This window comes from Phaseolus vulgaris, chromosome 2 (assembly GCF_000499845.2).
Source record: "Phaseolus vulgaris cultivar G19833 chromosome 2, P. vulgaris v2.0, whole genome shotgun sequence".
Classification (NCBI taxonomy): Eukaryota; Viridiplantae; Streptophyta; class Magnoliopsida; order Fabales; family Fabaceae; genus Phaseolus; species Phaseolus vulgaris.
In genome coordinates, this window is record NC_023758.2 from 5,243,516 (window position 1) to 5,266,578 (window position 23,063).

The following is a 23,063-nucleotide window of genomic DNA, read 5'->3' on the forward strand; positions in this document are numbered from 1 at the left end:
CCGGGCCCTTCAGGGTTACTGAGGCTAAGGGCAATGGTTCGTACAACCTGGAGACCTTAGATGGAGGCCCTATCCCGCGCAGTTGGAATGCAGCCAACTTAAAATTTTATTTCAGTTGACTTATGTAAGCAGTATGTAACAATTTAGTTGAAGGGGACACTCTTTTTCCCGTTCGGGGGTTTTTTAACAAGGTCACCCTAATAAAAGGAAAAACCAGTTGAGAAAAAGAAGTGCCTTGGTTTTCAGCCTTTATCTTTCCTTGTTAGAAGTAATGTGATGCGCCGCCTAGGCCATGGCGTCGCCAAGAAAGAAGGCGTCGCCCAGGTCATGGCGTCGCCCAGAAAGAAGGCGTCACCTAGATAAGGGCGTCGCCCAAGTGAAGTGAAGGCATGCATCGTTGAAAGAACGAGACGAAAAGAAAGCGCGCAGTACATGAAGCATATGCAAAGTAAAGTAGCGTTACAAAAATCAAGTATGACATTGAAAAGTTGTTGTTACAAGCAATGTTCAATACAATGGGAGCAGTACAAACGACACAAACGCTACAAATCATGCAAAAACACGAACAAGCCATTTCTCAGCGCTCATCAGAGTCATCACTGGAGGAAGGCGAAGCCCCTTTTCCAGCCCGCAACGCTCGAGTAAGTCGTGTCCTCTTTTCTTGGTTTAGTTTCGAACCTGCACCAAGGGAAAAGACGTGTTAGAGGCACCATGAAGAAAGACAGGCACAGTTAGAAAGTAACGAAGGTCGAGTTTCCTGAGGCAGTGGTTCTTACATATGTACTTCTCAAGAGTCCCAACGTTGAACTCCAGGCTGATCACCGTAGCAGAGTCAAAACCTCCCGCCTCAGCAAGAATCCGGCAAGCTATTTGATCACTTGGAGCCAGATTCTTGAGGGGTTTGGCTTTGAGGACCTTTTCCTCTCTCACCCAGTACAGCGGAAACCCATCCAGAGCGTCGGGGACAAGGTCAGTACGACAGATCTTGAAGAACCGGCCTTTCCACCCGGTGAACGAGCTCTGGAAGGGTGTGAAGAGAACTCTCCCGGGTACATTACTGAGAGTTACCCAGAGGTTGTGTCTCTGCCTCTTCACCTCAAAGAAGTGAAGAAAGAGGTCAACCGAGGGTGCACAACCCAGAAACCCGAAGAGAATGTCGAAGGCTTTGACAAAGGCCCAGCTGTTGGGATACAACTGGGCCGGAGCCACGTTGATCTCTGTCAGCAGTTCCTTGTCGAACCAAGAAAAGGGTAAGCGCACTCCGATGGTCTTGAACACCACCTGGTAAAAGTCAAAAAAAGGGACCCCTTCGTTGGCCCGTTCGTCTCCACATACTGGCTCCCCTAGAGTGCAAGGGAGCACAGCGATGTCGTCGTCATGCCTCCTCGCAAAGGCCCGGTGGTCATAGGAACACGAATCCCCTTTGTGCTCCTTATGGCCCTGGTAGAAAGCAAGCATGAACACTCATCAAGAAGTTCACTCGAAGCCCAAGGGTACAAATCTTTGGGACGAACCCTGGAGGAAGCAGCGTGAGAAGACATTCTGTAACACTATCGGGACTGTCAGAAACGCAAGAGTTGAGTGAGGGAAACGAAGGCTGGAACGACCCTTCGTAAGAAACGAAAGGGTGCAAGAAGAAAGAATGCAAGTAGGTTATGAAGAGTGAGAAATGATGAGGATGGTTCCAGAGTTTGAAGAGTTAAATAAAGCGGTTAGAGCGCCAAACGACGTGAATGGATGCACCGCACGATTGATACACGTGGCAGAAGATGAAAGGATGACGCTGGCACCACTGGATTAAATCAGAAAACGTCGTATATATCCAGTGGTACGATGCGCCGTCGAGAGCGAGTCAGGGGTACAGCAGGAGTCAGAAAATGGAATGACTAGATGCCCCATCAACCATACAAGCAGCGCCACGTGGATCAAGTCGAATGACAGGACGTCCCATCAGCCATACAGGAGGTGCCACGCGGATGGCACAGACAAAACCTTGAGCTCTTCGCTGTTATCAAGCGTTAACCAAGGCAAGAGTTAAAGTCAATGTCGAAGTAAAGGTAACGCCTGAGGCGTCGCCCGGAAGGACGTAAAGGGCGACGACAGCGCGAGACGTCGCGGGTGTCGCCAACCCAAATACCAACAGGCGTCGCCTCCCCGATACCCACAGGTAGGAAAGACTGCGGAGGGAGACAAAATCAAAGAAAGCATAGTTAGTCACTGGCGTCGCCTCCCCGATACCCACAGGTAGGAAAGACTGCGGAGGGAGACGAAATCAAAGAAGGCAAGGTTAGTCATAGGCGTCGCCTCCCCGATACCACAGGTAGGAAAGACTGTGGAGGGAGATAAGACTGCCAAACGCCAGCGAATCATTGGCAGGGCGTTCCCCGATACCTATGGGAAGGAAAGACCATGGAGGGAACATACCCCCCCCATAGCATTCAACGTTTTAGACACCCGGGGACGATACAGTGCTGCTGTAGCAGGCCTCTCCTTAGGCGTGGGCGCCGAGCGTTAAGGATCAAAGAAAGGACCTTTCGGTATCAGAGACATCCCGTGGACGATGCGGCGTCACTAAGTGAGCCTCTCCATGGGCGTGAGGGTTGACGTGCAACCTTTCCCGATCATACAAAACCGCCCAACGAAGTGAAAGAAATGGGCAGAACACAGATAAAATAATTGAAGCGCGTGAAGGGAAAAGATGAGAATGAGATCGCATAAGTAGAATCGTATGTGGCAAGAACATAAAGGCAATCATACGAACATCCCAAATCAGTAACAAGAGTACGGATAGTTCAAAGAATTACAAGTTTTAACAGATAAAATGAAAAAACGAAGGTAAAGAATAAAGGAGTTAAGCTCGAAGGGGAAGGTGGCGGGTGAGAGGCAGCGGTTTAGTCATCCAAGTCCATGGGCACGACCTTCCTGTCGACGACGTGGTGTGTGGGGTCGCAGTTCGAAAGGTTGATGCCAGGATTCTCGCAGGACGCCTGGGTCAGGGCCTCTTGGAACCCCTCCTCGAAAGTACCCGCCATCTCCTGGATAAGAGACTTTTTCTCCTTCTCTAGCTCCTCAATGGCGGCATCTCCAGAGGTCACCTGCTTCTCCAGAGCCTCTTTCTCCACGCGAAGCTGGCTAACCTCGACCTGTAGTTTGTCGTAGTCAGCTCGGAGAAGGTCCATAACTTTGGTCTGGGTGGCCATTTCCCCCTCCATCCGCTCCATCTTGGCAGCCTGTTCGCAGCAACGGTCCTTCAGGTCCTTTTGAGTTTCTGCATACGCTTTGACCAATTCCTGAAGACCCGTTACCTGTACTTGGAGAGCAACTTCCCGAGTGTAGAAGCCAGCCTAGAGCTCCAATGCCTCTGCCAGTTGCCTCTCTGTTTCTGCTTTGGACTCTTGTATTTGTTTCAGAGAAGTTTGATAGGCTTCGTTCTGGCGTCCCAGGGTCCTCATTTCCTCTTTCAGGGTAGTTGCCTTTGTTTCCAAGGCCTGGAGAGTTTGAGCTTGCAAGACCGTGTTTCTGGCCTGGGAGCGCCATTCAAGAGCCACCGCCAAGAAGGCCCCCAAGTAGAAAGGCATGCCTTCCCTCCTGTCGGTACCCTCTGGCATAGTCCTGCCACTGAAACCCCTCATCAGATGCATGATTGGAGGAGGGATGGCGATGAAATCGGGGGCGGCAGCGTCGGGAGCCGGGGAAGCAGTGGTTTCTGGCGGCGGCGGAGGCAGGGCAGACTCGGCGCCTTCGCCCCTTTCCTCTTGGAGTGTCAGGGGAGGGAGTGAGGTTGCACTTGGAGGGTTGTCCATGAAGGGGTTCCCTCCCTGCGGCGACGTCTCTACCAGAAGAGGAACCCGCGCGAATTTTCTTCTTCTGAAGGGTGCCACGCCTTCTGAGTCCTCATCATCTGATAGAATCTCCAAAACCCTTTTTCCCTTGTCAAGAGGGGTTGGAGCCGGTGACGAGGCTGCAGCTAGGGGAACGGCGGCGATAGGCGGAGGAGAGTTGGGAGTTGGAAGCGCTTCAGGGCCAGGTGGAGATGACGGAGACGGGTTAGAGGGAGCTTCAGCAGTGATGGGAGGTGGCGGTGACAGGGTCGGTGGGGAAACAGGATCGGCAGCAGGGGTGGAGGAGGCGCCCGCCTTGGCGGCGCGTGCCTCCTTCATTGCCTTCGCCAGCATCATTCTCTTGGAAGTGCCCATCACCGATCCTACATCAAGACAGGCCAAACGGCAAGGGTTAGTACTAAAGCAGCTATGCGAATTCACAATACATGAAGAGACGTGAAATGTAAGTAACATTGTACAGCGTAAAACGAGCATAATAGTATGGGGAAACAAACACTCGATAGCAGGCTGTTCACAGCAAGAAAGATGAGGGGAGAGCCCCTTACCAAATTAGGTGGTCAGGGCGTGAGCATTGTACTCGCTAGCGACCAGCTTCAAGGTATCAAAGACGGTCCCCAACCCCGCCAAGGCTTTGCTTACCTCCCTATCGGCGGGAGATAGCTCTTCCAGGGTTTTGGCCCTGAGCAATTTAGGGCGCTCCGTCCAGTAAAGGGGGAAGCCATCCAAAGCTGTGGGATCGTGCTTGGCGCTGCACATCCTAAAGAACTTCCCTTTCCAGTTCTTATAAGAATTCTGGAAGAGGGAGAGGAGGATCCTGCCTGCGATCCCGGAAAAGTTTACCCAGAAGCTTTTCCCCTGCTTTTTCACCTCAAAGAAATGCAGGAAGACATCTATAGAAGGAGGAATGCCCAGGTATCCACAAAGAATTTGAAAGCCCCTCACGAATGCCCAGCTGTTAGGATGGAGCTGGGCGGGGGCAGTGTTGATTTCAGTAAGAAGCTCCCGTTCGAAGGGAGTGAACGGGAGACGCACTCCTACACGTTTGAACACGGTCTGGTACATGAAGAAGAAGGGTTTCCCCTTTCTAGGTCTGTCGTCCAAACAAACAGGTTCCCCAGGCCTGCCGGGACGGACGGATATGTGGGCGTCGTGGGTGCGGCAGAAGGCGTTAAAGTTGTACAAATGGGGATCCCCCCGGTGAGCTTCCAGGTCCTGGAAGGAAGTCAGGCTGGTGCATTCACTCAGGAGCTCGTCGGGGGCCCAGGGGTAGAAGGCTTTGTAGTTGGACTTGGGGGTCGTGGGCGAAGAATCAGGCTCCGCGTGCGCGCGCGTCATGGTAAAAATAGATAGCTGGAGAAAGAAGAGAGGAAAAAGGGTTTAGCAAGTTTAGCCATAGCGTCACCCACACGAGAAAAATCAGAGGAGGAAGAAGAAGCAGAGAAATGCAGTAACAACGAGAATAACAACAGTCCCAGGCAGTTCAATGAATCTTATAATGCGACGAAAGGGAAGAGTCGTGAATACTCGGGATCGTACCTTTGTTATTGGAATGGAGGCAGTGGACGAGCGCAGCAAGGAGAGAATCGCGATTGCAGAGAAAAGGGGTTTCGAAGGCGATGAACAGTGCGGAGTTGCAGAGTGAATGAATGTAACAGTAGGGTGAGCACGGGGTTTGGAGTAACTTAAACGTTACATTTCGCAACTCGAGAGGCGCTAACCTAGGGCCGTGGGATCGTGCCACGCGTCAGGGGATCAGTTTCCCAAGGGAAACGCAAAGGTCCCTGGAGGATGGCCGCGCGATGGGCCACGTGGCGCGCGATCAAGGGTAGCCCAAAAGGTATTATCCTCCTCATTTCAGGGGATGTCCAATCAGTCATTAAGAATACCCCTGTGGTTCAGAAAATGTCACGTCAGTAACTCAAAGAATCGCTGAGTCAGTAGAGAATGACACGTCATCCGGATGGCACGTGGACGGCGTGGGCGAGGCTTTAGTCTTGACGCTGAAAACAAGTCTTCAGCTTAAGACTGGAGGGCTTGTGTACCGTCCCGTATCCGGGCGTTGACTAAGTCAAGGTCAACGTCAACGGCTGAGAGTCAAAGTCAACACAAGGCTTCGCCTAGGTGTGGAGACGCCAAGTGCCAGCATCGCCGAGAGGAAGCGTCGCCAAGGCAAGGCGTCGCCTAGGTGAAGGCGTCGCCCAACCAGGGCGTCGCCAGATCAAACAGTGTAGAAACAAGGCAATCACAGCGCGGTTCCCCGATACCCATGGGTAGGAAAGACCATGGAGGGAGCGGCACCGTGGGAAGGCCTCAGGTCCCGATATGTCGGGAAAGTGATAAAGAGAAAGAAAAGGTGGCTTCAAGGCCATAGTGATAACATCAAGGTAGGGCAGCCTGACTCGTGAAGTGCCCCTGCCACCCCAGAGACGCCTTCGGGACAGATACGACCCAAGAGGAAGGTCACGCCCAGGGTAAGCGGGTGCAGGGTACGAAAAGAAGGCAGATACGCTCTCAAAGTAAGTGGCTAGATACTTGGGGGCATGAGTTGGCACCCAAAAAGTCACCCCTAGCGCATTAGCACTCCCGAGCAGGAGGACTCACACGTAGAAACGTCCCCAGATGGGCAAAAATGCCCCAGATGGGGTCACGGCGTCGTGAGGCCCTCCACGTGTACAACAGCCATGTCAGAATGGAAACACCCTTTAGTCAGGTGCCAGGTAATTAAGAGTCATTCAATACAGTTTCCCTTTCGAGCATTCAGGTACTATAATGGCTCCCAAGCGTTTCAACGACTTAAATGCGCTACGTTTTCTAATTAAAACGCTTTAATGAGTGCGTTACGTTTGTGATTAAAAGCGCTTTAAGGCGCTTTAAATGCTTGGGTAGTTTAAATAGCGCGGAGAATGTTGGAAAGAGGGTTGGAACTTTCGGCAAATTTACCAGAGAACTCTCTAGTTGCTTGCTCGTGCTTCAAGGTTACGCACAAGTGACTGGAGAATATTTTTGCCTGAAGGAGACAGCACACACACATATACACAGTTCTTTTACCACCTTCAGAGTGCCATACGCGGTGCTCAGACACGTAGGTGGACAGTTTTGGTGTTTCTTCCTGGCTGACTTGAGCGTCAGAGTGCACACGGCCGCTAGGGCGCCCCTTTGTCCTCTTTTTTGCAGGAATCCACAGGCAACCAGTGGGAAGGAGTCCCTAGCTGACGGTTGAGGTCGCGCGCGAAGACGTCCCGGTCAACCGGACGGAACAGGAAGAAAGCACTAGTTACTCAGTTATTTGACCACCTTCAGAGAATCCATTCACGGTGTTCCGATACGGAGGTGTGTCCCTTTGATGTTTCTCGCTAGCTGACTTGATCGTCGGAATGCAAATGGCCGCGAGGGCGCCCCTTTGTCCACTTCTTTTCAGGTATTCACAGACGGAGCAGAACGAAGGTGCCCTAGCTCGCGAGGACAAGCCAGACACAAAGACTACCCTGGTCAATTGGCGGGAACAGAGATGGGCACGCAAAGCCTCTTGGCAAAGAGTGACTCACAGTTAGTCACGGGACAAGTAACGGGGGAGTACCAGGCAAAGGATCCACAGATGGCTGCGTACTTGAGGTACGTCGAAGTGTTGAAGGGATCCTTCGCTACGTTTGAGCTGGTGCATGTCCCTAGAGAACAAAATGGCAGAGCTGACCTGCTCGCTAAGCTGGCTAGCTTAGGCAAGGGGGGAAGGCAGAGGACAGTCATCCAAGAGACACTCAAAACGCCACGAAAGTTTATGGCAGACAACAGGGTGGATGTTCTTCACATTAGCGCAGCAAGAGGAAAGCCAAGGAGCCATCGCTCTTTGATTCAAGATACGGCGAGGGCGCCGCGAATCAGCATTATGCGGCCTCGCCCGAAGGAGAGAAGTGTGTGCAAGTATGCGCCTTGGAGGAAGGCGACACGTGGATGACGCCTTACAGGCGATACATTGCAGATGGGATTCTCCCAGCAGAGCCTGGAGAGGGAAAAAGGATAAAGAAGAATTCTGCAAGGTACACTCTCGTTGATGGAGTACTATTTAGGCATGGGTTCACGCACCCAATTTTGACATGTGTGAGTGGCGACGAGTGTACGAGGATCATGTCAGAGCTTCACGAGGGGATTTGCGGAAGCCACGTGGGGGGAAGATCATTAGCTTCCAAGGTGAGTCGCGCAGGGTTTTATTGGCCTTTGGTGAGGGAGTATTGTGTAAGATACGCCCAGCGATGCAAGTTGTGCCAGATGCATGCAGACTGGCATAAGGCACCTCCAGAGGAGCTGAGATCGATTTAAAGCCCATGGCCCTTCCACACATGGGTAATCGATATTCTGGGGCCTTTCCCTCTGGCGATAAGGCAGATGAAGTATTTGATAGTCGCCATCAAGTACTTCACGAAGTGGATAGAGGCAGAACCTGATGGCAAAGTCATGGAGCTCTTCTCGGATTTGTGATCAAAGGGTGCGGAAGCTATGGATTGAGATGTGCAAGATCCTCCTAGGAGCTATGGTGATCTTGAAGGTGAATGATGTGTATGGAAGAAGGGAGGTTCGGCCAGCCCTATGGTAGGTGATGAAGATGAATATTAGGTCGTAGAAACTAGGCAAAAGCAATGTATGGCACAATGTTGGCAGCATAACATTACTCTCATTAATCTTGAAAATACAAGAGCTAGGCATCTCCTTTTATAGGCTAAGGAGGCCGTGAATGTTAAGCTAATTCCACATGAAATGTAAGCAAAATGAAATGGAAATGTGGAGGCACATGGGCACATGGAGCACATGGGTGCACATGGCTTCATAAAACCGTCCCTTGGTTAGTAAAGGCTTCTAGAAAGCTTTAGTTAATCAAGGTTAACTCCTCCTTAATTCTAATGTGTAGAAAAATAAACATTTGTCCTCATGGCTATGCTATTTACACCCCAATTAAAGCTAAACTACACTTGTTGGGCCTTCACGGAATATGTGCTAGTATGCCACTCTCCCATTCATAGCTTGATCCAAGTCTTCTTGTCCTAGACGCTCCTAGCTTGGTCTTCTTGTCCTAGACACTCCTAGCTTGGTCTTCTTGTCCTAAACACTCCTAGCTTGGTCTTCTTGTCCTAGACGCTCCTAGCTTGGTTTTGGACGTTCTTGACTTGGCTCTTGCCTTTCATGAAAGGTTGTGCTTGGCCCTCTTCCATCATCCCCTCCCTCTTGAAAAGGATTTGTCCTCAAATCCAATGCTTTTGCTTCCTAGGGGAATGGTTGTGGCTGGATGGTGTCCATCATCTCCTTCTTTTTTTAGAAGATCTATCCTCAGATTTGCAGACTTGATCTCGGATAGAAGCCTCTTGCTTCGTCAAGGTGTGTCCTCCCAGATCAAATATCAATCTATGGGAATCTTGAAACAAAGCAAAGGAGTTAGTGTGAGCACTTGGAGAAATTTTAATTGTGTGAAGTTGCCATTTTTGTTTTGCTCTTGTTTTTGGCAACTTCTCACAATGTTTCCCTTTTGATGGTTGTATGTGTCCTCTAATCCTCTTATGTTTTCTAAAATTTCCAATAGTAGTTACTTTTCCTTTAGGCATAATTCCTTTAGGAGATGGTAACAACTTTAAAAGGGCAAGAGGACTATGTTCACATACAACTTCAAATGGAGAAATATGAGTAATCTTGTGGACTACTCCATTATATGCATGCTCAAAAGAAAAAGGATTCTTATCCCAAGAATTGTGGGTGTCCCTCATGATTTCGTGAAGCATAGAAGGAAGAGCTATGTTTTCAAATTTTGGAGCTCTATCCATCACTATTGTTGAAAATAAATCATGGAGGCTTGTCACTTTTCTTAGGAAGAATTTATCCACATCCAAGAAAAAGGAATAAAAACCTTTTGTTTTCCTAGGAAGGTCTAATATGAAATGTGTGTCTTCCCAAGGATCATTTACAAAAGGTGAAGGAGTATAGAGTTCTTGAGACCTTGCTTTAGGTGTAGTTTGAAAACAAGAATTGTACCTAAAGTAATGTCTTTGAACTTATTTTCTCATGGGTGACAAAAGTTTTCCTTTTAAAAGCTCCAGAGTTTTATCAACTCTAATTTGGCCCATGAGTTCTCCTTCATGTAGACTTTTTCTCTCATGTGTAAAGATAGTCTCGTTGGTACAACCATTGTTTATGAAAATTTGTACACTTGGCAATGGTTGTCTCAATAAGACATCACAAGTTGCTCTAGGCACTACTTCACACAAAACTTTGTTTTTGTAGATGCTTATAGATAACTTGACATTCTCTTGGGGATATCCTAGCACATTTGAGAAATAGTCTTTATCTATGCAAACTTCTTTTAGAGACTCTTCTTTTTTGCTTATGCTTGCAAGTGTTCCTTTACAATAGGTAAGGCTAGGTTGTTCAACAAGAAACATGTTTTCAAGGGTATTTTCAATGTGCTTGTCTTGTTGAATGACCTTGTGGGAAGGAACACTCTTCTCCCACGCCTTTTGTTTCCCAAAAGTTTTCTTTTTTTCTATTTTCTCTTCATCCCTTTTATGTTTCATTTGTATTTGGTCTTTTACCACTTGGAAATGTGGTAAAGGGCTAAGTACAAACTTTTTGTGCTTGTGGATGAAGGAAATCTCGTTAGTTAGACCATCATGCAAGGTTTTCTTATCAAATTTCCATGGTCTACCTAATAAGATGTGGCAAGCTTCCATAGGTACTACATCACATAAAACATTGTCTTTGTAGTTACCTATAGAAAACTTGATTTCCACTTGTTTGTCTACACGTAGTTCTCCATCCTCATTGATCCATTGTAAATTATAAGGTTTTGGATGAGGAACTACTTGTAGATTTAGTTTCTCAATCAATCTAGTGCTACAACAATTGCAGCATGATCCACCATCCACAATAAGAGAGCATATATTTTCTAAAACATTGCATCCAGTATGAAAAATGTTCTCTCGTTGTGTCTCGATGGATGCACTAGGTTGATTGTGGAGGATTCTTTGAATCATCAATAAGTCCCCCTCCAAAGGATTTATCCTCTCTCCTTCCCCCTTTTCTTGTGTATTAGGTTCATCCTCACCACTCGTGTACTCATATTTTCCTTTTAAGAACAAAACCCTTTGGTTTGGACATTGCGCTTGCACATGCCCTCTTCCAAAACACTTAAAACACTTGGTGTCCCTAGCACGAATGGATGGGGTGGAGGCATCTTTCACTAAAGGTTTGGTAGTTTCTTTGGGTTCGTCTCTAGATGTGCTACCTTCCCTTTTAAAGTCTTTCTTGGGATAAAAGTTGGAGTAAGATCCCACCCTTTGACTTGAAGTTTTGCGCAAATTTTGTTGTTCAACTTTAATGCAAAGTTGAACCAAGTCATTCAAGTCTTGGTAGGGTAGAAGTTCTACTTTATCCCTTATCTCAAGGTTGAGCCCACTTAGAAACCTAGATATGGTGGTGGTTTCTTCCTCTCTAATGGATGCTCTCATCATGTAGAGCTCCATTTTCTGTCTATACTCTTCCAGACTCATGTTCTTTTGTTTGAGTCTTTGGAGCTTGTCCATTAACTCCCTATGGTAGTAGGAAGGTATGTGGCGACGTCTTAGGGCTCCCCTAAGGTCATTCCAATATTCTATGGTAGGTTCCCTATGAAGACGTCAGTCTCTCTCTAGAGAGGTCCACCAATACATGGCATTGCTTTGGAAACTAAGGGGTGCTAAGGGTACCTTCCTTTCTTCACTCACCCTATGGCAAGCAAAGAGTTGATATACTTTCATCTCCCAATCTAGGTATACCTCTACATCTTCCTTACCATAGAAATGGGGTAGGTCTACCCTTACTTCCCTTGGGCTCTCTTCCTCTCTTCTTCTATTTCTCCTAGGGGGTGGTTGGTAGTAATCATTGATTCTACACTAGTCGGCCCTAGGTGAGGCTTCTTGGACACTTGGAGCCCTTGAAGACACACTGACCGTCTAATCACGTAATTAAGAAGTAATTAACAAAAGTTAAGTTGCAAAGAAAATCAAGAAAACTCCCTTTGTTGATCTTTTTTTGCTATTGGCACTTCCTTGGTTGTCTTTTCTTTGTTGGGCCCTCCAAGTGTTTGTGGTATTTGTTTTGGTAAGTAATGGTTTCTGCCCTTGCCTTTGTTCCTTTTAGAATTAGGGACTTAATTCTCCAATTCCAGCACCTATCAAGAAAACTAGACCTCACTCAAGTCAAATTTCCACTCAAATAAGCACCAATTGAGAATCAATTCCAGCACCAAATTTAGAGGCCAAAGAATTAAAGCAAGAAACTATTTAATTGAAAAAAACAGTACCACACAAATGGAGTTAAATTGTGACAACTAGAAAGAGTTCCAAGAAATATTAGACAAGCAAATAAAGGTACTCAAATAAAGGTAGGCACACAAAATGGATCCTAAGAATAACACTAGATTAGATTTCAAAATAAAAAACAGCACCACTAAAAAATTGTTGTGGGCCAGAGAACGTGATTTTCCCCGATTTATGCTGAGCTGTCCTTTTAAGATTTGCTTCTGAAAATTTATATGCAAATAATTCAAGATCTTAAATAAAATCTGGCGTTGGTTTCACTCCAAACGCATGAACCATTTTTCTTTAATAAATTTTGTCAAAATCAGTGTTCAGTTACGCCAACTGTAGCGCCCACATTTGCACACTGTTTTTATAATATTTATCATTTTTTTTCTATTGACTCTTTTGAGCTGATTCTTTTTTTGTCTTTTCTGTAACACCTCAATCTTGCATAATGCAGAGAATCAGAAATTTCCTATGTAGGAAAATAATTTTCTTAAACAAAACAGCCAGCCCAGAGTTATGTAAAATAGGGGATTCTGTAAAAACTGGAAAAAAAACAGCAAGATACCAAAAGACAAACACAATGGAATTGATGAAAAGGAATTTGTGTAGATCTAAACACAAATATGAACTCAAGCTAAAAATAAAAGGCACCAAAAGATCAAAAACACAGCAGATTCAAAACAAATATTTAGACCAAAATCAAGAAACAAATAAGCCAAACAAAGTAGTACTACTTATGATTTGATGACATTTTGGAAAAACATGACTAGACAAAACACATATAGATTCAGAAATTAAAAGACTCAAAAAGCATAAAATGAACCAAATAAAATTGCAATAAGGACTCAAATACCTAAAATAAAAAACAGCAACTCAAGGTGTATGGAATCCTACCAAAAATTGCACAAGGATTGCTCAAGATCAATTGAGCAAGGTGCACCGATTGGAAATTCCAAATAGCACACCAAATCAAAGTAAAAATTAAAAACAGCAAGACAAGTATGAAAACAAGATGAACAACATGAAATAAAGAAGAACTCAAAATGAAAATGACCAAGAACTACTCATCTTTGAAGAACCTATGCTCATGATACCAAATGATGGCAAAGTCATGGAGCTCTTCTCGGATATGTGATCAACGGGTGCGGAAGCTATGGATTGAGATGTGCAAGATCCTCCTAGGAGCTATGGTGATCTTGAAGGTGCATGATGTGTATGGAAGAAGGGAGGTTCGGCCAGCCCTATGGTAGGTGATGAAGATGAAGATTAGGTCGTAGAAACTAGGCAAAAGCAATGTTTGGCACAATGTTGGCAGCATAACATTACTCTCATTAATCTTGAAAATACAAGAGCTAGACATCTCCTTTTATAGGCTAAGGAGGCCGTAAATGTTAAGCTAAGCGAAGATGAAATGTAAGCCAAATGAAATGAAAATGTGGAGGCACATGGGCACATGGAGCACATGGGTGCACATGGCTTCATAAAACCGTCCCTTGGTTAGTAAAGGCTTCTAGAAACCTTTAGCTAATCAAGGTTAACTCCTCCTTAATTCTAATGTGCAGAAAAATAAACATTTGTCCACATGGCTATGCTATTTACACCCCAATTAAAGCTAAACTACACTTGTTGGGCCTTCACGGAATATGTGCTAGTATGCCACTCTCCTTTTATAGGCTAAGGAGGAGGTGAATGTTAAGCTAATTCCACATGAAATGTAAGCAAAATGAAATGGAAATGTGGAGGCACATGGGCACATGGAGCACATGGAGCACATGGGTGCACATGGCTTCATAAAACCGTCCCTTGGTTAGTAAAGGCTTCTAGAAACCTTTAGCTAATCAAGGTTAACTCCTCCTTAATTCTAATGTGCAGAAAAATAAACATTTGTCCACATGGCTATGCTATTTACACCCCAATTAAAGCTAAACTACACTTGTTGGGCCTTCACAGAATATGTGCTAGTATGCCACTCTCCCATTCATAGCTTGATCCAAGTCTTCTTGTCCTAGACGCTCCTAGCTTGTCCTAGACGCTCCTAGCTTGGTCTTCTTGTCCTAGACGCTCCTAGCTTGGTCTTCTTGTCTTAGACGCTCCTAGCTTGTCTTAGATGCTCCTAGCTTGTCTTAGACGCTCCTAGCTTGGTCTTGGACGTTCTTGACTTGGCTCTTGCCTTCAATGAAAGGTTGTGCTTGGCCCTCTTCCATCAGAACCAGTAGCACAAATCATTGCGCACAAGGTACAACACTTTTTTTGGAAGAACATTGTGTGTCGTTTCGGGGTGCCAAGGCGTCTCATCTCAAATAATGGCACTCAGTTTGCGAGCCAACAGTTGGGGAAGCTGTGTGCAGAAGTGGGAATCAAGCAGGTGTTCGCATCAGTCGAACACCCCCAGACGAATGGGCAGGTAGAGTCAGCGAATACAGTTTTCCTGAGGGGATTGAAGTCAAGGCTTGAGAAGGCTAAAGGGGCGTGGGCAGAAGAAGTACCAAGAATAGTATGGGCTTACCACACCACGTCTCAATCGTCCATCATGGAGACGCCTTTTAGCCTAGTTTAGACACACCAGGGACGATACGGCGATGCTTCCAGCACGCCTCTCCCTGGGTGTGGGCACTAAGAACACTGATCGCCTTGGTGTTTTCAGACACCCCCGGGTGGGCCCCTCCTCAGGCGTGGGCACCAGGCACGCAGAGATAAGGGCTAGGTTGCCTTGGTGTTTAGACACCCCGTGGACGATACGACGTTGTGGTATAGGCCTCTCCACGGGCGTGGGCACCAGAAGCGTGACTTTGTCCCAAGTGTTTAAACACGCTGAGGATGATACGACCTTGCGTTCAGTAGGTCTCTCCTCGAGCGTGGACACACAGTACAGATCAGATAAAGCCCTCCCTCACCCTCGAGCGATGTTGAGGCCACAGAAAAGATCAAGTCCTCCTCGCCCTCGATCAATGTTGAGGCCATAGAAGAGATCAAGTTCTCCCTCGCCCTTGAGCGATGTCGAGGCTAGAAAAGAAGATGAGACCCCCTTTTCATCATAAGCGATGATAAAGCTAGCAATGCCTTTCGCAGTAAGTGCCTGGGGACTCAAGACAAGTAAGTAAAGATCAAGTTGAAAACTTTTCCAAGGTCAGAAGGCAAGAGAAATTCGAAGAGCAAGAAGGAGAAGCATAAAAACACGACTTATCAGAGACAAGCAAAATACGCGAAGTTAAATCCTCCTTTGCCTTTGGGCAATGACGAGGCAGGCGACGCCTTCATGAGGAAGATTCCTCGCAGATACGAAGGCCAAGTATAGTTCTAAGTGAAAGATCAAAAGAAGGGTATGCATCGTGGCTCAGAAGGGAAGAGTGAGAGAGAAGTTCACGTGCTACCTAATGAGTTGAAGTCAAACGCGATGAAGAAATGCATCGGAGGTAACAGCTTTTACATAGTAAAGGAAGTAGAAGCAGATAAAGGTACAAGAAAGGTTGAGATTACACAAGAATTTAAAGGTAGCATCCAAACGACATTTAAATAAATAAGATTAGGTGTCAGAATTACAGACAAGTTCGAATATTGTAAGTACAAATTTACAACAAAAAGATGAAGATCAACTAAGAGCAGTTCATTCCCGAAGGTCGAGGGGCGCCACCTTCCCGTCGACGATATGATTGCCAGGGTCGCAGTTGGAAGTATTAATCCCTAGGTTTTCACATGTGGCTTGGGCCAGAGCCTCTTTGAACCCCTCATCAAAGGTGTCGGCCATATCGTCGAGGAGGTCTTGGTTGGCTTTCTCCAACTCCTCGATCTTGGAGTCCTTGGTTGCTAGCTGCTTTTCCAGGAACTCCTTCTCCACTTGAAGCTTGTTCACTTCAGCTTGGGATTTGTCATATTCAGCTTGGAGAAGGTTGAAGGCTTCAGTCTTTGCAGCTAGCTCCCCTTCAACTCCATTCAGCTTTACCTCAAGGGCCTTGGAGGTCTCAGCCACCTCCCTCAGTTCAGACACCTCCGCCTGTAGAGGGGCCATGGAGCCCAAAAGGTCAGCGTGCTTCTGGTCAGCCTCGCGCAGCCTCAGGGTGGTCGCTTCCTCCACCTTCCGGGTCTCCGCTAGGGAGGGTTGGTAAGCATCTTCCAGCTTCAGCTTTTCTTCCTTCAGGGTGGCAACCTCTCGCTTGAGAGCCTGAAGGGTTTGCATCTCGATGGCCTTGGTTTTTGCTTGTGCGCGCCAATCGAGTGCAATAGCCAAGAAGGCCCCCATGTAGTAGGGCATACCTTCCTTCTTAGCCTCACCAGAAGAGCTCCCCGGAGACCTCTCGTTGAACCCCCTCATTAGTTGCATGATTGCAGGGGGAATTGTCAAGAACTCTGGGCGGGAGCTTGCGGAGTAGTTTGTGTTGGTGGGGGTGTGGATTATGCCCCCTCCTCTTGGCCTATTTGTGGTGGGGGAGATGTGGCGATGGGAGGGTTGTCCCTTAGAGATTCTCCATGTTGGGGGGATGCAGGGCGAGAGGAGACGACTCTATTGGTCCTCCTCCTCTTAAAGACCTGCCCCTCGCCAAAGTCTTCGTCATCGGAGGGACCACAAGGACGCCCTTGCCCTTGTCAAGGGGGGCTGGGGTGAGGTTGGTGGCCACAGCCAGTGGGACTGCAGCAATTGGTGGGGGTGAGTTAGGTGTTTGGAGGGAATGGGGAGAGTTGGGAGTTTGGGCGGTGTGTGGTGTTGGTGAAGGGGGAAGGTTGGACTCAGTAATGGGGGTGTTGGAGGCGCCAGCCTTCCCAGATGTTGCCTTGGGGCGAGCCCTCAAGGTTTTGGCCAGTGTGATACGCCTCGATGAGTCCATCACTGATGCTGCACCAAACAGATGAAAGAGCAAAAGGTTAGAGCTAATACCAATCAAAAGCACATACAACGCATACAAAAATTTGGAGCAAACAAACAGCACAAACACCAATAAGAGAAAGCACATTAAGAGGTGTATATGACGAAGACAAGTAAAGGCATAGATTTTCCTACCAAAATACCGAGAAAGGGCGTCCGCATTAAACTCGCAAGCTATGAGTTTTGCGGTGTTGAAGACGAATCCCAGGCCGGCCAAAGCCACACATACCTCTCTATCAACAGAGGTTAGTTCGTCCAAAGATTTGGGCTTAAGCAGCTTTGGCTTTTACACCCAATACAAGGGGAAGCCATCCAGGACTGTGGGGTCGCGTTTGGCGCAACACACCCTGAAGAACTTGCCTTTCCATCCCTTGTAGGAGTTCTGGAAGAGGGTTAGGAATATCCTTCCAGCAACCCTAGAAAAGCTTACCCAGAGGCTCTTCCCCTGTTGCTTCACCTCAAAGAAGTGGAGGAAGACGTCCACTGAGGGTAGAATGCTCAAGTACCCACACAGAATCTCGAAGGCCCTGATGAATGCCCAACTGTTGGGGTGTAGCTGGGCAGGGGCTACGTTAATCTCGGTGAGCAGCTCCCTCTCGAAGCTTGTGAAGGGCAGGCGCAGACCGGTGCGTTTGAACACCATCTGGTAAAGGAAGAAAAAGGGCTTCCCACCATTGGACCTATTGTCCACGCAGACCAGCTCCCCGTGGGTTCCGTGACGAACGGAAATGTGGGAGTCGTGGCTACTGCAGAAGGCATTGAAGTTGTAGGTTCGTGGGTCACCCTGATGGTCCTCCACATCTTCGACGGTGGTTAGGGTCGTGCACTCAGCTAAGAGTTCATCAGGGGCCCAGGGGTACTGAACCCTATAGTTGATCCCGGGGGGAGGAGGATTGGCGGTTGTTTTTGTGCATGCCATAGATTGATGAAGAAGCTGAAGAATGGAGAAGAGGAAAGGTTCAGTGAATAGGGTTACTGCGAAAAAGGGGAAAGAAACCCTAAGAAGACCCTTACCCACGCGAGAAATCCAGAAAAGAGGGAAGAACGAAGAAATGCGAAGGAAGAGAGAAGAGCATAAGAAATGCATGAATATAAACAGCCCCAGGCAGTCGTAATAGCAATACAGTAAAGCGAAAAGGTGATCGGAGTAGAAAAACCATACCTTTTACGGTTAGAAGTTGCAAGAGTGTGAGCTTTTGTGAAGAGGAGGAAGAACGCAAGAGTCGTAAGGTTTCGAAGAAGAAGGTGAACAATGCATAGAGAATACGAAAAATGATGAAACAATGCCTCGAGCGCGCGTTTTTGAAAGGTTATAACGCTAACTCAAGAAGCGCTAACGACACTCATCCCCAGCCGTAGGATCGTGCCACGTGTCGAGAGATTAGCGCGCAACTTAAAGCGTCATATCTTCAGCGCAGAGAATGTCGCGTCAGACACTCAGGGAATGTCACGTCAACTGCTCAAGGGAATGTCACGTCAGCAGGAATGCCACGTGGATGATAGGGCGAGGCCTTAGTCTTTTTGCTGAAACAAGTGTCAGCTGAAGACTGGGGGGCTTGTGTACCGTCCCGTCCCCGGGCGTTGACAAAAGTCAAAGTCAAAGTAAAACACATAGTGGGACCCATCAAGGGGGCCTAAGGGAAGAAAGTCAACAGGTTGACCGATTAAGGCGTAGGCGTCGCCAGCATAAGGCATCACCAAGATAAGGCGTCGCCAGGATAAGGCATCGATGGTGTCACCCCCCGATACCCATGGGTAGGAAAGACCGTGGAGGGGGCAGCACCACGAGAAGCCTTAGTACCTCAAAACAGTAATAAAGAGAAGAGACAGGTGGCTTCAAGGCCATAGTTCTAGTACTAGTGAGGAGTAACCTGACTTGTGAAGTACCCACGCCACCTCTGAGAGACCCCTGGGACAGATAGAACCCATGAAAGGGCCACGCCCAGGGGCGAACCCTGTGCATGGTACGAGAGGAAGGTAGATACACTCCCAGGGCGAGTGACTAAAGGTTGGGGCGCATGAGTTGGCACCCAGAAAGTCACCCCTTGCGCCAGATGGACTTCGAGGAAGGAGGACTTACACGATGGATTATCCCTGAGTTGGGTTACGACGCTGTAAGGCCCTCCACATAGAGTAGCGATCAAGTTAGAAGAACACGTGGCAGTAAGCATTGAAACATCAAGGTATATCAAGGTATATCAGTTTCCCTGAAAGTTTGCCAAGGTACGCGTTTATTCAGTTTACCTTTCGAACGCGGTAAAGCACTTTAAACGCTTTAAATGCTTTAAATGTTTTAAACGCGTTGAACGTTTTTATACGTTTTAAATGCGCTTTAAGACACTTTAAATGCTTTGGACATTTAAAAAGGGCTTTAGACATTTGAGACAAGATGGAAGTTTCAGTTTACACACACAACCTAGTTATTTTGCTCCGTACTCACTGTACGCACAGGAAATTAGGGAGAAAACTAGTCACTCAGTTATTTGACCACCTTCAGAGCATCCATCCGCGGTGTTCCGATACCGAGGTGTGTCACCTTTGATGTTTCTCGCTAGCAGACTTCATCTTTGGAGTGCAAACGGCCGCGAGGGCGCCCCTTTGTTCACTTCTTTTCGGGAATTCACAAAGACGGGAATCTAGGTTGACGACGAAAGTGCCCTAGCTCGCGAGTTTAAGCCACGCACGAAGGCGCACCTGGTCAACAGGCGGGAACAAATACTGATGATACCATCGGTGTTATTGGTGGGAATAATACTAATTGTACCATCACTGTTATTGGTGGGAATAATAATGATGGTACCATCAGTGTTATTTGTGGGAATAATACTGATGATACCATCAGTGTTATTGCTGGGAATAATATTGATCGTACCATCAGTGTTATATGTGAGAATAATACTGATGGTACCATCTGTGTTATTGGTGGGAATAATACTGATGGTACGATCCGTGTTATTTATGGCAATAATACTGATGGTACCATCTGTGTTATTCGTGGCAATAATACTGATGGTACCATCAATGTTATTCGTGGCAATAATATTGATGGTACAATCAGTGTTATTGATGGGAATAATACTAATGGTACCATCAGTGTTATTGGTGGCAATAACACTGATGGTACCATCAATGTTATTGGTGGGAATAATACTGATGGAACCATCACTGTTAATGGTGGGAATAATATTGATGGTACCATCAGTGTTATTGCTGGGAATAATATTGATGGTACCATCAATGTTATTGGTTGAAATAACACTGATGGTACCATCAATGTTATTGGTGGCAATAATACTGATGGTACTATCAGTGTTATTGGTGGGGATAATATTGATGGTAGCATTAGTGTTATTTGTAGGAATAATACTGATGGTACCATCAGTGTTATTGGTGGGAATAATACTGATGGTACCCTGAGTGTTATTGGTGGCAATAATTCTGATGGTACCATCAGTGTTATTGGTAGGAATAATACTTTTCGTACCATCAGTGTTATTGGCGGCAATAATACTGATGGAACCATAAGTGTTATTGGTGAGAATAATACTGATGGTACCATCAGTGTTATTGGTGGCAAAAATACTGATGGTACAATCAATGTTATTGGTGGGAATAATACTGATGGAACCATCAATGTTAATGGTGGCAATAATACTGATGGTACCATCACTGTTATTGGTCGGAATAATACTGATGGTACATTCACTATTATTGCTAGGAATAATACTAATGGTACTATCAGTGTTATTGGTAGAAATAATATTGATGGTACCACCAGTGTTATTTGTGGGAATAATATTGATGGTACCATCAGTGTTATTTGTGGGAATAATATTGATGGTACTAGTAGTGTTATTGGGGGGAAAAATATTGATTGTACCATCAATGTTATTGGTGGGAATAATATTCATGGTACCATCAGTGTTATTTGTAGGAATACTAGTGATGGTACCATGAGTGTTATTGGTGGGAATAATACTGATGGAACCATCAGTGTTATTTGTAGGAATAGTAGTGATGGTACCATGAGTGTTATTGGTGGGTATAATATTGATGGAACCATCAGTGTTATTGGTGGCAATAATACTGATGGCACCATCAGTGTTATTGGTGGGAATAATACTGATGAAACCATCAGTGTTAATTGTGGGAATAATACTGATGGTACCATCAGTGTTATTGGTGGGAATAATACTGATGGAACCATCAGTGTTAATGGTGGGAATAATACTGGTGGTACCATCAGCGTTATTGGTGTGAATAATACTGATGGTACCATCAGTGTTATTCGTGGGAATAAGACTGATGGTACCATCAGTGTTATTGGTGGGAATAAGACTGATGGTACCATCAGTGTTATTGGTGGGAATAATATTGATGGAACCATCAGTGTTAATGGTGAGAATAATACTGATGGTAACATCAATGTTATTTGTGGGATTAATACTGATGGTACCGTAAGTGTTATTGGTGGCAATAATACTGATTGTACCATCAGTGTTATTGGTGGCAATAATACTGATGGTAACATCAATGTTATTGGTGGGAATAATACTGATGGAACCATCACTGTTAATGGTGGGAATAATATTGATGGTACCATCAGTGTTATTGCTGGGAATAATATTAATGGTACCATCAATGTTATTGGTTGAAATAACACTGATGGTACCATCAATGTTATTGGTGGCAATAATACTGATGGTACTATCAGTGTTATTGGTGGGGATAATATTGATGGTAGCATTAGTGTTATTTGTAGGAATAATACTGATGGTACCATCAGTGTTATTGGTGGGAATAATACTGATGGTACCCTGAGTGTTATTGGTGGCAATAATTTTGATGGTACCATCAGTGTTATTGGTAGGAATAATACTTTTCGTACCATCAGTGTTATTGGCGGCAATAATACTGATGGAACCATAAGTGTTATTGGTGAGAATAATACTGATGGTACCATCAGTGTTATTGGTGGCAAAAATACTGATGGTACAATCAGTGTTATTGGTGGGAATAATACTGATGGAACCATCAATGTTAATGGTGGCAATAATACTGATGGTACCATCACTGTTATTGGTCGGAATAATACTGATGGTACATTCACTATTATTGCTAGGAATAATACTAATGGTACTATCAGTGTTATTGGTAGAAATAATATTGATGGTACCACCAGTGTTATTTGTGGGAATAATATTGATGGTACCATCAGTGTTATTTGTGGGAATAATATTGATGGTACCAGTAGTGTTATTGGGGGGAAAAATATTGATTGTACCATCAATGTTATTGGTGGGAATAATATTCATGGTACCATCAGTGTTATTTGTAGGAATACTAGTGATGGTACCATGAGTGTTATTGGTGGGAATAATACTGATGGAACCATCAGTGTTATTTGTAGGAATAGTAGTGATGGTACCGTGAGTGTTATTGGTGGGTATAATATTGATGGAACCATCAGTGTTATTGGTGGCAATAATACTGATGGCACCATCAGTGTTATTGGTGGGAATAATACTGATGAAACCATCAGTGTTAATTGTGGGAATAATACTGATGGTACCAGCAGTGTTATTGGTGGGAATAATACTGATGGAACCATCAGTGTTAATGGTGGGAATAATACTGGTGGTACCATCAGCGTTATTGGTGTGAATAATACTGATGGTACCATCAGTGTTATTCGTGGGAATAAGACTGATGGTACCATCAGTGTTATTGGTGGGAATAATACTGATGGTACCATCAGTGTTATTGGTGGGAATAATATTGATGGAACCATCAGTGTTAATGGTGAGAATAATACTGATGGTAACATCAATGTTATTTGTGGGATTAATACTGATGGTACCGTAAGTGTTATTGGTGGCAATAATACTGATTGTACCATCAGTGTTATTTGTGGCAATAATACTGATGGTACTATCAGTGTTATTGGTGGGAATAATACTGATGGAACCATCAGTGTTAATGGTGTTGTAGTACTTTTATTGTATTTTTGTTTCTTGCTTTGGTGTAATACAGTTTTTCTGA

The 23,063-nt window shown here is 45.8% G+C and overlaps 2 protein-coding genes across 2 annotated transcripts; one reads left to right on the forward strand and one right to left on the reverse strand.

Moving 5' to 3' along the window:
* Window positions 1-15,767: 15,767 nt before the first annotated feature.
* On the reverse strand, window positions 15,768-16,481 carry LOC137809900 (uncharacterized). Its single transcript, XM_068610960.1, has one exon. The coding sequence runs from the start codon at window positions 16,479-16,481 to the stop codon at window positions 15,768-15,770; it is 714 nt and encodes a 237-aa protein (XP_068467061.1).
* A 3,621-nt stretch (window positions 16,482-20,102) lies between these two features.
* Window positions 20,103-23,063, forward strand: LOC137809901 (uncharacterized). Its single transcript, XM_068610961.1, has 7 exons — window positions 20,103-20,152; window positions 20,332-21,063; window positions 21,196-21,478; window positions 21,520-21,530; window positions 21,736-22,467; window positions 22,597-22,882; window positions 23,055-23,063. The coding sequence occupies exons 1-7, from the start codon at window positions 20,103-20,105 to the stop codon at window positions 23,061-23,063; spliced, it is 2,103 nt and encodes a 700-aa protein (XP_068467062.1).

Bases quoted from the DNA above. Each gene is read 5' to 3' on its own strand.
- LOC137809900 (XM_068610960.1), bottom strand. From the start codon at position 16,481: ATGCAACTAATGAGGGGGTTCAACGAGAGGTCTCCGGGGAGCTCTTCT.
- LOC137809901 (XM_068610961.1), top strand. From the start codon at position 20,103: ATGGTACCATCAGTGTTATTGGTGGCAATAACACTGATGGTACCATCA. The intron at 20,153-20,331 runs GTTATTGGTGGG...TGGTACTATCAG, and splicing joins ACACTGATGGTACCATCAAT to TGTTATTGGTGGGGATAATA. The intron at 21,064-21,195 runs GTATAATATTGA...TGGTACCATCAG, and splicing joins ACCATGAGTGTTATTGGTGG to TGTTATTGGTGGGAATAATA.